This window comes from Cuculus canorus, chromosome 24 (genome assembly GCF_017976375.1).
Source record: "Cuculus canorus isolate bCucCan1 chromosome 24, bCucCan1.pri, whole genome shotgun sequence".
Lineage (NCBI taxonomy): Eukaryota > Metazoa > Chordata > Aves > Cuculiformes > Cuculidae > Cuculus > Cuculus canorus.
Genome location: NC_071424.1, coordinates 4,930,246 through 4,944,450, shown reverse-complemented (window position 1 = coordinate 4,944,450; position 14,205 = coordinate 4,930,246). Strand labels below are relative to the sequence as shown.

The 14,205-nt window shown below is 58.6% G+C and overlaps 1 protein-coding gene across 6 annotated transcripts in view; it reads left to right on the top strand.

Moving 5' to 3' along the window:
* The window catches only part of TEAD3 (TEA domain transcription factor 3), a 30,487-nt gene that overhangs the window by 12,657 nt on the left and 3,625 nt on the right, over positions 1 to 14,205 (top strand). For 2 of the 6 annotated variants that reach the window (XM_054087924.1, XM_054087927.1), the window contains exons 2-13: positions 175 to 428; positions 5,928 to 5,992; positions 8,710 to 8,772; positions 8,904 to 8,966; positions 11,548 to 11,559; positions 11,869 to 12,006; positions 12,201 to 12,244; positions 12,330 to 12,391; positions 12,864 to 12,997; positions 13,117 to 13,290; positions 13,596 to 13,736; positions 13,973 to 14,125. In XM_054087924.1, coding sequence (XP_053943899.1) covers positions 293 to 428; positions 5,928 to 5,992; positions 8,710 to 8,772; positions 8,904 to 8,966; positions 11,548 to 11,559; positions 11,869 to 12,006; positions 12,201 to 12,244; positions 12,330 to 12,391; positions 12,864 to 12,997; positions 13,117 to 13,290; positions 13,596 to 13,736; positions 13,973 to 14,125 — 1,185 coding nt within the window. In that variant the 5' untranslated portion in view covers positions 175 to 292. The remainder of the gene's footprint in view (positions 1 to 174; positions 429 to 5,927; positions 5,993 to 8,709; positions 8,773 to 8,903; positions 8,967 to 11,547; positions 11,560 to 11,868; positions 12,007 to 12,200; positions 12,245 to 12,329; positions 12,392 to 12,863; positions 12,998 to 13,116; positions 13,291 to 13,595; positions 13,737 to 13,972; positions 14,126 to 14,205) is intronic. The other 4 variants (XM_054087925.1, XM_054087930.1, XM_054087926.1 and 1 more) reach the window with 2 other exon arrangements.

The window sequence follows — 14,205 nt, the reverse complement described above, 5'->3', positions numbered from 1 at the left end:
CCCAAGGAAAGGCTGATTATGTCTCTAACGCCACACCCCGGGATGCTGCTCCCAGCCCTGAGCGAGTGGGGCTGGGCCGGCACTGGAGACGGTCCTGGGGCGATGCTGTCACCGCAGCCGCATTGTCCCAGCGAGGGTCTCGGTGTTCAACGGGTGTCCCCTGTGTCCCGACAGGTTGTCGTGTGTCTGTGGGGGCTCGGGGTCGGAGCCCAGAGCAGCCAGCACCATAGCGTCCAACAGCTGGAACGCCAGCGGCAGCCCCGGAGAGGGGCGGGAAGATGGCCAGGACGGCATGGACAAGAGTCTGGACAATGATGCCGAGGGCGTGTGGAGTCCGGACATTGAGCAGAGCTTCCAGGAGGCGCTGGCGATCTACCCTCCCTGTGGCCGGCGGAAAATCATCCTCTCGGATGAGGGCAAGATGTACGGTGAGTGATGGGGGCTGGACGGAGGCGGCGAGCAGGGCACCAGGAGGGGACAACCAGGGGTGAAGCAAAACCTTCTGCCCCCAAACTCGCACTATGGCATCGCCCTTGAGCATCCCCCAACCCCAGAACAGCATCTCTGGGTGCATCGCAGAACCAGGGAGGTGGCGTTGACCCACATCCCCTCCCAAGATGTACAGTGAGCGATGGGGACTGGACGGAGGCGGCAAGCAAGGCACCAGGATGGGGCAACCAGGGGTGAAGTGAAACCTCCTGCCCTAAACTCACACCGAGGCATCACCCTTGAGCACCGCTCAAACCCAAAACAACTTCCCTGGGTTCATCGCAGAGCCAAGGAGGTGGCAGTGACCCACGTCCCCTCCCTCTGCGCTGGCTCTCCCTCCCTCTCTCGGCCCTGCCGGACCAACTGGTTTGGTGAAGCCGTCAGGCAGGGAGCGAGAGCACAGGGCCAACCCTCCCGCTCCCTGTGCACCTCTGCATCGCGCCCCAAACCTTCCCCAACCAGAGCTGGCAGCAGGGAGCACCTCGGTGAGGGCCACCCGCATGCCCCAAGCCACCAGCACCCAGCTTGGATTTTGGTGGCTTTGTTGGGAGCAGCAGGGCTGGTCAAGCCCCACTGGTGCAGCGAGTTTGGAGGGGTCTCAGCCTGGTTCCTGGTGTCTCTTGAAACATCTCTGTGTCAGTGGCTCTCTGCAGTGGGGAGGAAGAGGATGAGGATGGGCGATGCAGGCAGGAGGTGATACTGGTGCAGAGCGCACGGTGACACTAAAAAGTGGTGGAAGGTGCCATGGTGTCCCCATCGCTGCTGGGGTAGGGGTTGGTGCCTCCTCTCCTCCACCTCCCAAGGAGCAGCACTGGTGCAGTGAGTTCGGGGGGTCTCAGCCTGGTTCCTGATGTCTCTTGAAACGTCTCTGTGTCGGTGGTTCTCTGCAATGGGGAGGAAGAGGATGAGGATGGGCGATGCAGGCAGGAGGTGATGCTGGCGCAGAGTGTGTGGTGACACCAAAGAGCCATGGAAGGTGCCATGGTGTCCCCATTCCCGCTGGGGTAGCGACTGATCCTTCCTCTTCTCCACCTCCCAAGGTGTCACCCCCAGGGCCGGTGACCTCAGAACTGGGGACAAGTTGCCATGTTGCCATCACCCTGCGGTGACGGAGGGACTGGGGTTGGTGCTTCCATCCCCAGGCTCCAAAACACACCCGCCTGGGCTGCTGCCATCGCTGTCACCCATGATGGGTCACCCGCTGCCGGCGGAGAGCGGCCAAGGGGTCAAGACTTTGCGACAAGCACCGTGTCACCATCCCCATCCCATGGTGGCTCCCTGTGCCACCCCACTCGCCAGGGCTCCCAACTCAGGGCGAGTTGGCGGACGGGGGGGAGCTCAGGGTTTCCCAAGCGGGTGCATTTTTTGGATTTCTCCCGGAATAGCTGAAGTGCCGCCGGGAGCCTGGCCCTGCACGCCGAGCCCCGACCGGTTTTTCCAGCCTTTCGGAGACATCTGGCAGCTGCTTAAAGAGGCAGCAGCCCCCGCCGCTTGCCTTTCATCCACCCCAAGCCTCTCCACCACCTCCCCATCGGGACCCCCAGCTGGTGGTGCTGAGCTTCCCGGGACCCCCAGGGCCACTGGTGGCACAGACGATGCCAACATCCGACATAAAGGTGGCCAGTGCTCTCCACCACCACCCCTCTTCTGAGATTGTCCCATGGAATGCCCATGGTCATGCCACCCCCTACCCTGCTGATGCCAGGGATCATAGACTCATGGCATGGTTTGAGTTGGAAGGGCCCTCAAAACCTATCCAGTTCCACCCCCTGCCATGGGTTGGGACACCTCCCGCTGGATCAGGGGCTCCAAGCTCCATCCAACCTGGTCTTGAACACCACCAGGGATGGGGCAACCACCTCTTCTCTGGGCAACGTGGGTCGGTGTCTCCATATCCTCATGGTGAAGAACAGGGGACAGCGGAGCAGGTGGGAGCTGGGGGGCCGTGACGGCGCGTTGGCCCCTGTTGGCCCCTGCTCTCACTCTGGGTTATTTTTAACCCAGCCCGTCCAACTGGTTCACGTGGTGGTGTCAGGGGAGAGGAATTTGGGGAATGTGGTAATTTGGAGGAGGACGTGCCCGCTTGGAGGGAATGGCACGGGCCTGGGTGAATCACGAGGGACAGGGAGGGCACAGGGAGGCTGCGAGGGAGCAGCCTGGGGCAATGACCGGGATGTGGTGTGAGGCAGGATGTGTGCTGGAGGTGCTTGGTGCTGGGCTGGCATTGCCCCATTGGGCTGGCATGGAAGGTGCCCACATTTATCTCTCATATTTATTTCCCATAGTTACTTCCCAGGGGCTGGGAGTGGGAAAGGAGAGGCTGGCACTCAGGATTGGGGTGCGTAAAGGGGTGCTCGGTGGATGCATCACCCCTTGCCGGAGCTCAGCACTGGGGTCCCCTCTGTTTGCACCCCTTGGCAGCGCCCTCCGTGACCATGGGCTCACCTGGGCTCAAGGGACACCCTCGGTGACCTGAGCTTTGTGCAGGCTGGGAGTGGCAGAAGGCAGGGGAGCTGCGCTTGCTGCTTTGGGGGTGTCACTCGGTGCTTTGGAGGTGCTGCTTAGTGCTTTGGGGGTGCCACTTGGTGCTTTGGAGGTGCTGCTTGGTGCTTTGAGGCTGCCACTCAGCGCTTTAGGGGTGCTGATCAGTGTTTCGGGGGGCATCAGGGCTTTGGGGGTGCTGCTCAGGTCTTCAGAGGTGCCACTTGGTGCTTTGGAGGTGCCACTCAGCGCTTTAGGGGTGCTGATCAGTGTTTTGGGGGTGCTGCTCAGGTCTTCAGAGGTGCCACTTGGTGCTTTGGAGGTGCTGCTTGGTGCTTTGAGGGTGCCACTCAGCACTTTAGGGGTGCTGATCAGTGTTTTGGGGGTCATCAGGGCTTTGGGGGTGCTGCTCAGGTCTTCAGAGGTGCCACTCGGTGCTTTGGAGGTGCTGCTTGGTGCTTTGGGGGTGCCACTCAGCGCTTTAGGGGTGCTGATCAGTGTTTTGGGGGGGCATCAGGGCTTTGGGGGTGCTGCTCAGGTGCCACTTAGTGCTTTGGGGACACATTCAGTTCTTTCGAGGAGTGTGCTTGGTTCTTTGTGGGGTGCTGCTCAGTGCTTTGGGGGTGTCAGTGCTTTAGGGTGCTGCTTACCACTTTGGAGGTGATGCTTCATGCTTTGGGGGGTGCACTCAGAGCTTTTAGGGTGCCACTTAGTGCTTCGAGGGTACCCTCAGTGTTTTAGGGGTGCTGCTCACTGCTTTGGGGATGCACTCAGTGCTTTGAGGGGTGTCAGTGCTTTGGGGGTGTCGCTCAGTGTTTTGGGGGGGCACTCAGTGCTTTGGGGGGTGTCAGTGCTTCGTGGGTGCCACTCGGTGCTTTGGGGGGGCACTCAGTGCTTTGGGAATGCTGCTTAGTGTTTTGGGGGGGTGCCACTCTGCTTTGGGGTGCACTCGGCGGAGTGTCACTTGGAGCTTTGAGAGTGCCACTCAGTGGGGTGTCATTCAGAGCTTTGGGGGTACTGCTCAGTGCTTTTGGGGTGCCACTCCATGCTTTGGGGGTGCACTCAATGGGGTGCTGCTCAGTGCTTTGGGGGTGCCACTCAGTGCTGGGGGAGGTATCAGTGCCGGGGAGGGGGTGTCAGTGCTTCGGGGGTGCCGCACATTGCTTTGGGGGGTGTCAGTGCTTTTGGGGTGCCGCACAGCGCTTTGGGGGCTGTAAATGCTTTGGGGGTATCAGTGCTTTGGGGGTATTAGTGCTTTAGGGGGTGTCAGTGCTTTGGGGGTATCAGTGCTTTGGGGGTGCCACTCAGTGCTGGGGGGGCATATCAGTACTGGGGCGGTATCACTGCTGAGGAGGGGGTGTCAGTGCTTCGGGGGTGCCACACAGTGCTTTGGGGTGTGTCAGTGCTTTGGAGGTGTCAGTGCTTTGTGGGTATCAGTGCTTTGGGGGTGCCACTCAGTGCTGAGGGGGATATCAGTGCTGAGGGGGGGGTATCAGTGCTGGGGAGGGAGCGTCAGTGCTTTGGGGGTATCAGTGCTTTGGGGGGTGTCAGTGCTTCAGGGGTGCCACACAGTGCTTTGAGGGGTGTCAGTGCTTTGGGGGTGTCAGTGCTTCAGGGGTGCCGCACAGTGCTTTGAGGGGTGTCAGTGCTTTGGGGGTATCAGTGCTTTGGGGGGTGTCAGTGCTTTGGGGGGTGTCAGTGCTTTGGGGGATGTCAGTGCTTTAGGGGGTGTCAGTGCTTTGGGGGTATCAGTGCTTTGGGGGATGTCAGTGCTTTAGGGGGTGTCAGTGCTTTGGGGGTATCAGTGCTTTGAGGGGTGTCAGTGCTTTGGGGAATGTCAGTGCTTTGGGGGTATCAGTGCTTTGGGGGGTGTCTGTTCTTTAGGGGTATCAGTGCATTGGGGATATCAGTGCTTTGGGGGGGTCTCACTTCTTTGGGGGTTCCTCAGAGCACTTTAGGGAGTGCCACACTGGCCACATGATAGGTACCCCCATTCCCAGGACTCCCCCCCAGCCCCAGCTGCCCCCACCCCCCCTCCCCAGCCCCAGGGTCCTCCAGCCGTTCCGGCAGCACCTGGCTCTGTCTGTCCCCATGGGTGCCCCCCCCTCCAGTTGCTCCAGGGCTGGGAGAGGACCACTTGGGGTGGTTGGGGTGGTGGTTTGGGTTTGGTTTTTTTTTTCTAAAGGGATTTATTTTTTTTTTTCTTTAAAGCCAAAACCCTCTCCAAGGGCATTTCGACAAGTTCCAACCGCGACCATCTGGTCCATTAAAATAAATCTGGCGTGCCTGGCCGCCCCCATGTGCGGGGGGCGCGGTGGCGAAGCAGGGGGGGGAGGATGGAACGGGACGGGAGAAGAAAGCTCCCAGCTGCTCTGACGTTTGAACGTAGATTGGCCACAGCTGGCCCCGAAAATGTGGCGCAAAAGCAACTTCTGCTTCGAATTAGACCCAGGACGTTAGGAAATACTGGTGGAAAGGCCAAACGCGGCTCGCGAACGGGAAACGGGGTGCCAGGGGGGGCACCCCAAGAGCCCTATGGGAAGATTCGTCCTATGGGTTGATGGGGTCCCCCAAAGGGTGCTCCAGATGGGGTGGCTTTTGAGGGGGGATCCGTGTTTGGGGGTACGGCGGATCCCTGCTGGCTGTCATCCCCCATGTGTAGGAGCTGCTAAACCTGGTGGGATGGTAGCCACAAGGTGGGTCCTGCTGTCTTGGCCACCTCCGTGTCCCCTTGGGCCACCTTGGTGTCCTCTCAAGGCGGAACAGCTGTCATGGCAGCGCCATCTCCTGGCAGTGCTTCCCTCTCATTAAGACCCAGGGTCATTAAGGCCCAGGTTCATTAAGGCCCACCACTATCATGCTGGGCTGGGCAGAATGGGGTGGGGGCTGAAGGTGCCTTTTGGGGGTGATGCCCCCCATCTCCACCCCCATCTCTGACCCCTTGGCTCTCCTGGCAGGTCGGAACGAACTGATAGCGCGGTACATCAAGCTGCGGACGGGGAAGACACGGACGAGGAAGCAGGTGAGGCCATCGCTCTGCTTTTTATTTTGAGTGGGAGGGGGGTGCCAGGTAAGCTTGGGGGGCAGCGGGTGTCTGGCTGCATCACCGGTCCTCCATGTCCCCTCCTGGAGTCCCCCGTTAGCAGTGAGGACGTTGTCCTCTGCGAGGAGCTTTGTCTGCCAGCACAAACACCCTTGGGGTGGCCCAGCCTTATCTGGGGGTGCCCTGAAATTGGGGGGGTGGGGTCAGGCAGCACCCAGACCCCCCTCTGCCTGGCTGGGGTCACCCTGGGGGTGGCAGGAGCCCTTGAAATCTCCATCCAAGCCGTACATGTGTCTTTCCTGCTCCACCTGGATCCAGAGACCGTTCCCACCTCTGCCTGTTGCTGGGCTTTATGCTGCTTGTGCCACGGTGAAGGCACCCCCAAAGCTACGAGGTGGGGAGCAAGCTGTCCTCATCCCGACTGGGGGCAGCGCTGGTCCTGGGGGGCAGGAGGTACCGCAGAGCCCTTACCCCATCCTCACTGCCCGGCAAGGTTGGGGCAGGCAGCATTGGGGCAAGACAAGGAGCATGCAGTGGTCCTCCTTTGCCTGTACAGTATGTGGGCAGGGTCACATCCATCCCAGCTGTGAACCCTCCTTGCATCCTCATGCCAGAGCCTCGTGCCTGTCTGAAGACCAGCCTGCCACCGCTTTTGATGGGACGTGTCCATTTGTCACCTTCCCTGCCTGCCCTGTTTCTTTGGATCCTGCTCTTATAGGGATCTGGACACACAAAAATCCATTTGTCACGCATCCCGTGGCTCCTCCCTCCTGTCCGTGGTGGCCCCCAGCTGGGATCTGCACCCACTGTCCCAGCAGAGCTGGTGGCACATCTCCCACCACAGGGTGACAGATGGATTGGGAGCATGGGAACACTTATGGTGGGACTGCCCCATGCCACAAGTCCCTTCAAGTGGGGGATTATAGAGTCACTGGGTTAGAAAAGACCTTTGAGATCATCAAGCCCAACCATACCTGTCCATTACTAAACCATCTCCCTGAGCACCTCATCTACCCATCTTTTAAACACCTGCCTGGATGGCAACTCTGCCACCTCCCTGGGCAACCTCTGCCAGAACCCTTTCGGTGGAGAATTTTTTCCTGATGTCCAGTCTGAACCTGCCCTGGCGTAACTTGAGGCCATTCCCTCTCGTCCTTTCTCATATCACGTGGGAGAAGAGACCAACACACATCTTGCTACAACCTCCTTTCAGGCAGTTGTAGACAGTGATGGGGTCTCCCCTCAGCCTCCTTTTCTCAAGGCTGCTGGTCCCCCCCAGGCGCTAGAGGGGACATCCCTCCAGAATCAGTTCTGGAGAGCGACCAGAGTCTGGCCACCATCCTTGTGTTCAGACCAGCACTGAGTGGTGCTTTATTCTGGCTTAAAGCCCCAACAGGATCCCCTGCCCCACCTCCACAGGGGGAAGGATGCGGCGCTGGGTGAAAGTGGTGGTCCAGAAGGACTCGGAAGAGGCACAGGGTGCATATGGCATCGTCCCCTCTGAGCCGTTGTGTCCTGGACAGCCTGGGGTCCTTTCTTGGACAGCCTAGCGCTGGTGTGAGAAGGAGCTCAGTGAAATCAGCCCCAGTGCTGAGTGGGTGCAGAGCCCCCCACCCTGCTGGGGCTTGGGGTCAGCACCCAAGCCATGCTGCACCTTCCCTGCCTGCCCTATTTCTTTGGATCCTGCTCTTATAGGGGTCTGAACACAGAAAAAAACCCACCCTCTTTGCACCTTTCCCACCTAAAAAATCAGCAGGAGCCCCTGGGGAATGAGCTGGTCCCTCCCGTATCTTCCTTGGGAGCAGTGGTCTTGCTGCAGCCCCAACCTTGGGGCACCCAAGGGCACCCAAACCAGCTGGGCTGTGCCCTCAGCAGCTCTTTGCGCTCGCAGGGGCCAGGAAAACTGAGAAACCCCAAGAGACCATAGGATCATGGAATGGTTTGGGTTGGAAGTGATCTTAAAAGCCCATCCAGTTCCACCCCCTGCCATGGGCAGGGACACCTCCCAGTGGATCTGGTTGCTCCAAGCCCCATCCACCCTGGCCTTGAACCCCTCCAGGGATGGGGCAGCCACAACTTCCTTGTTCCAGGGCCTCATCGTGAAGAATTTCTTCCTAATGTCTAGTCTAAATCTTCTCTGCTTCAATTTAAAGCCATTCCCCTCATCCAGTCACCACATGCCCTTGCAGAAAGCCCCTCTCCAGCTTTCCTGAAGCCCCTTTCAGTACTGGAAGCTGCTCTAAAGTCTCCCTGCAGTCTTCTCTTCTCCAGGCTGAACAACCCCTGCTCTTTCAGCCTGTCCTCATAGCAGAGGTGTTCCAGCCCTCCCATCATCTTTGTGGACTCCTCTGGACCCGTTCCAACAGTTCCATGTCCTTCTTATGTTGGAGATAGATGGTAAATGCAGAGCTCCCAACTGCAGCAGCTTCACCACAAGGAGCTTCACCCCAGCCTGAGGGGCACAAACCAGCATCAATCAGCACAGCACCAAGACACCCCCCCCCCCCCAGTTTTCTTCCCTCTAGCTCACAGCAGGCGCTGGACCCTCAGCATCTCCAGGAGCATCACCCTGGCAGCCCCATGCACTACCCCTCTCTCCACGCTCCCTTCCCTGGGGACAGCATCCCACCACACAGGGGGAACCATATCTTCACACTCTCTGTGTTTTCCTTTCCGAACGGCGTGGCGGGCGCTAGGTGTCCAGCCACATACAGGTTCTAGCTCGGAAGAAGGTGCGGGAGTACCAGGTTGGCATCAAGGTACGTTGGCGCCCTTGCCCAGGTGTCCGCGGCGGTGTCTCTGTGAGCATGGGCAGCCCCTCTTCTTCTTCCTCCTTTCCTCTGGTTGACGGCTCTGCTGTTCCCCCTCTCCTTCTGCTCTCTCTCTGCAGGTCTCTAGCCACTTGCAGGTTCTTGCCCGACGGAAATCTCGTGAGATTCAGTCCAAGCTGAAGGTACGCGTCCCGCCTTGGCCCCCTGCTTGCTGACGACTAACGCACTCAGCTCTGCGGTGTGCCGCTTGCTTTCTCTTACACCTCTCTTTTTTTTGGTGGTTTTATTTTTCTTCCCCTCTCCTTTGGCTCCTGGGACCGAATGGGTTTTAGTAGCATCATTGTGGGATGCCCAGAAAGAAGTGCAAGGGAAAAGGGGATCCAGCTCAAAGGCTCGACGTGGACACCAGAGCTCTCTCTCTCCCCCAGGAGGGTGAATTTGGGGACCAAAACCCTTCCTTTTGCCCGGGCAAGGACTTTGCTGTGGGAAAATAAGGGTTTAAACCCTCTTCTGGTGATACATGAGGGCTGCCTGCTCTTTTGGGCCATTAGGGGTTCTCCAACGATGGGGAAGGACCCCCCTCCCAGCAGCTATCGAGGCAAAGTGAGGTTCAAGCAAGGGGTGCAAAGGCTACCCCCCAAGAGCTAAGACCTGGCCCCACTAATGATGGATGCTGGTGGGATGTGGGCAGAAGCAGAGGGGTCTTGGGAGTCCCTGCAGGCTGCCAGCCCAGTAGCTTGTGATGCACCAGCACCTGCGTATGGCCTAGGTGGCCACTCAGGAATGTGGGTGGCAGTGGGTCCGGATGGGGCCATGCTGCTGGGGACAGAGCACAGCGATGCTGGGGATGGGGCACAGCAGTGCCAGAGCATCCTGTGGTTCCAGGGGCCAAGGGAGCCGAGCGAGGAAAAAATGGATCATCCTCTTTTCTCTGGTTGGCTTTTCTTTCTTTCCTTCCTTCCTTCTTTCTTCCTCCTAACTGGAGCCCAACTAACCCTTCCGTAACTGCTCCCACCGAGCTTCGTGGCAGTGGTGGGGAGGGTGATGATGGGGTGGGGTGTTTGGACAGGACTGGGAGCATCGCTGAAGGACCGAGCCCAGCTTGGGTTGGACCCCCATGGTGCAAGGTGGGGGACAGAGCGTTCCCTACTACACGACTATCTGTTGGGGACAGCCGCCTCCCACCTGGGCTGTACAGTCTGGGATGCTCCGGGGTTAATCCCTGCATTGTCACCTTGGGGAGCATCTCCTTGGGCAGGATCAGGAGGAACCTGTTGCCTTGCAGAGGATGGGGGAGTCCAGAAAACTTTGCAGCCTCCCTGCAAGGCACCAAGACCATATGGTCCCAAAAGCATCACCAGCTCCCTGTGCTCCCATCCTGGGTGCTGCGTCCATGCCTCCAGCACTGAGGCTGAGACCAGGGGCCACTGCAGAGCCTGCATTTTGGTCCTCAAAGCTTTAATGAGCATTGGCTCGTGCTGCCTGGGAGCCCACCAAGCTGTGCCCTCCAAAACCCTTCACCAGGGACCCCAGTGGCCCTTGAGTTGGGGTGCCAGGAGGGTGCCTGCTGGGAGAAGCCAGGAGAGGGCACCTGAAACTGCTTTGGGAGACTTCTCTGAGCTTGTCCAGCTTGAACCCAGGTCCCAGCCCCACGTGGGGCAGCAGAAGCCTTTGCACGAAAAAAATAATAAGTAAACTAAAATAAAATAGGATTTTCTTGCTGCACAGTGCAGGGCAAGGGGCAGTCCAAGGCAGGAGTGACCCCAAGCGGTCCAGGGATGAAGGCCAGCGCCCACGGCTGTGCTCTCCATCCCTGGCCATGCTGCCTGCAGGGAACAACCAGGGCAGAGATCTCCTAAGCGATACCCTATGGATGCAGAACATCCCTTCCCAGCCATACTTTGAAGCAAAATCTGGTGCAGGCAGCCCTCTGCCCTCACCCAGCGCTCATCCTGTTGAGTGGAAACTCCCTTTTGTGAGCGATGTATATATTTTTAAGCTGCAGTCACATGTGTGTTAGGCTGCCCAGCATGTGGCTGCATGCCCGCACTCCTGCCCTGCCCCAGGGGTGAATAAATGAAGGAATTGATTGCTGAGGAAAGTTCAGAGGGAAAACAGAAGGTGTGTGGTGGGACCAGCATGCACATGTCCTGGCGGCGCAGCTGGAGAAACAGCCCTGCCGTGGGGCAAGACCTCGGAGCAGCCCCCCGCCCCACTCCTGCCTGGTGCTGCTGTGACCTCCAGAGCAAAAGGGAAAAGGAATAATGACTGATCTGCTCTATAAACACACACACGGCGCAGGGAATTTGTGCCCAGGGTCTTTCTTGCAGTGCCTACAGGGGAGCTGGGGCCAACATCCCAGGGCAGCCAAGTGGAGGTGCCCTTGGCAGGGCAGGAACTGGGTGGCTCTTCCTCTCCGTGCCCTGGTTGTGAGAATTCGGGGGCTGCCGAGGAGGCTGTAAAGGATATTAAAGACTGTAAAGGATATTAAAAAACCAACAAAGGGGCAAGCCTGGCTCGCCACAGCCACTCTCTAAAATAGCGGAGGGCTCTGGAGTCCCATTCCCGGTTGGATTAAGCCCAAGCATCAGTGCCTGCCGTGTGCATCCCCCAGTGACCACCTGGGTGGAGGGGTTCACTCACCAGATCAGTCCATGGTGGTGAGCCGAGTGGGGGCAGTGTGGCTCAGGGTGGGGGGCACATGGTACCTGCAGGTTCCCACGATGCTCTAACCTGTTTTTTTTCCCTTTCTTTTGCGGACAGGCCATGAACTTGGTAAGTTGAACTTGTGTTTGCGATGCCTTTCATTCCCCGTTGCCTTTTGCCCCCTCTTGCAGAGGAGCTAATCCCATCCCCAGAGGAGCAGGGAGACCTTCCTGATCCCCCATCTGTCAAGGGGATCTTTGCAAGCTTAAAACATGAATTAAAATGGGTGCTTTTGGGGAGGTGGGGGTACATCCATGCCCGGGTCCCTTGGCTAGGCTGCAGGACCAGCTCTGAGCTTTGTGAAAGCTGGACCACACTTGGACTGGGGGGTCTCAGTGTGCCCATGTAACCCCTTTTCTCCCTGTTGTCACCTCCCAGGACCAGGTGTCGAAGGATAAGGCTCTGCAGAGCATGGCTTCCATGTCCTCCGCGCAGATCGTGTCAGCCAGCGTCCTGCAGAACAAGCTCAGCCCCCCTCCTCCTCTTCCTCAGGCCGTCTTCTCTGCTGCCCCCAGGGTGAGGACAGCCCCTGTACTACCCGGGAGGGGGGACACGATGATCAGCGGGCGGGGGGGAGATGTTCACCAGCTCCTCGGCATGGTGGCAATGCAAGGGGGCCTTTGAGGGCTCCTCATGGTTTGCAGGGAGTGGAGAAGGGGAATTTGAGGTGGATCAGAAGCCGCTGACTTTTCCCTGTGCTGTTCCCCCAGTTTTGGAGTGGCCCTATCCCAGGACAGCCTGGACCCTCTCAGGAGTAAGTACAGGGGGGCAGAACCCCCCTTGGCGAGGGCTGGGGTGACACAGACTTCGTTATCCTAATGATGCTCTTTGTTTTCCAGCATTAAACCATTTGCACAGCCAGCTTACCCCATCCAGCCACCCATGCCTCCATCACTAGCCAGTAAGTGCTGTCCTTGCCCCTTTGCAGGGGACCCTGCACCCCTGCTGGGTCCTTTTTGTCACCTGTCCTGTGCCACCCACAGTGCCACCCACCTGCGGTCGCTTCCCCATCTCTGCTGGGAGAGAAACCTGGGGGCGAACCCAGCCAAAAGCGCCGCAGTGAGCAGGACCCTGCTGCTCCTGACTGTGTCCCCCCATCCCTTTCCACACATGAGCAGGACCCCACGTTCAAAAACCGTGTGGCTGTGGCACCTGGGGACATGGTTTAGCAGGCACAGTGGGGTTGCCTGGCGCTTGGACTGGATGAGCTTAGAGATTTTTTTCCAACCTTAATGATCCCATGATTTGGCCACCCCATGGAAAAAACTGCATGCTGGGAGATTTGGGAAGGTGAGGGATGCAGTAAGGAGGGCAGAGCCATGGTGGTGCAGGGAGGACTCGCCCCAGCTCATGGTTGCTCTCCCCATCTCCAGGTTACGAGCCCTTGGCTCCGCTCCCACCAGCTGCCTCGGCCGTGCCGGTCTGGCAGGACCGCACCATCGCCTCCACCAAGCTCCGTCTCCTTGAGTACTCCGCCTTTATGGAGGTGCCACGGGATGCCGAAACGGTAACAGTCCCCTCCAAGTCCCCGCCACCTGGGTGGGGTGATGCTGATCCCTGTGGCTTGGTGGCATCTGGCTTTCATCTGACCTCTTGTTTTCATTCACCGCACCCCGGTCCTTACAGTACAGCAAACACCTCTTCGTGCACATCGGCCAGACAAACCCCTCGTACAGCGATCCACTGCTGGAGGCTGTCGACATCCGCCAGATCTATGACAAGTTCCCCGAGAAGAAAGGTGGCCTCAAGGAGCTCTATGAGCGTGGGCCCCAGAACTCCTTCTTCCTCGTCAAATTTTGGGTACGTTGCTGGGACAGGGAGGATAGGGAGAGTTGTCCCATGGGTTTGTTGCAGGTTGGGCACCTTGCCAGTAGAGCAGGAGCATCCTGAGCAGCTCCAGAAGCTTGTGTGCCCCATCCCCATTGAGTGCTGGGAGGTGATTGAGTCCCCATCCCTGGAGTCATTAAAAGACGGGCAGACGAGGTGCTTAGGGATGTGGTTTAGTGGCAGATAGGAATGACTGGACTTTATGATCTAAGAGGTCTTTTCCAACCTGGTGATTCTATGATGGTACCTAATGGGACACTCCACTCTCATCTCTCCAGGCGGATCTGAACAGCACGATCCAGGACGGGCCGGGGACTTTCTATGGTGTCAGCAGCCAGTACAGCAGTGCAGAGAACATGACCATCACGGTCTCCACCAAGGTGTGCTCCTTTGGGAAGCAGGTCGTGGAAAAGGTGGAGGTGAGTCCTGTGCTCCACTGCATCAGGAAGGGGTGGGAACTGGAACTGCTGTGGGTCCCAAGGTGGAGAAAGCCCCAGGGCTGGGTGTAGACCCCATAGATGCATGCCTGTCCCATGGGTGGAGCGGAGAGGCCACCCCCACCGTGTCCCAGTTAGCCACTACCCACCCGTGCCCACGTCTGCCGTGATGTTTTGGCTCCCACGGGGCGGCTGCTCACCCTGGCTGTCCCCTGCAGACGGAGTACGCACGGCTGGAGAACGGCCGGTTCGTCTACCGCATCCACCGGTCTCCCATGTGCGAGTACATGATCAACTTCATCCACAAACTCAAGCACCTCCCGGAGAAGTACATGATGAACAGCGTCCTGGAGAATTTCACCATCCTGCAGGTACCATCCTTTTCTAGGGAGTGTTTCCCACCAGGGGCATATTCTTAGTTTCCTTCTAAGGAAGGAATTCTACACCATGA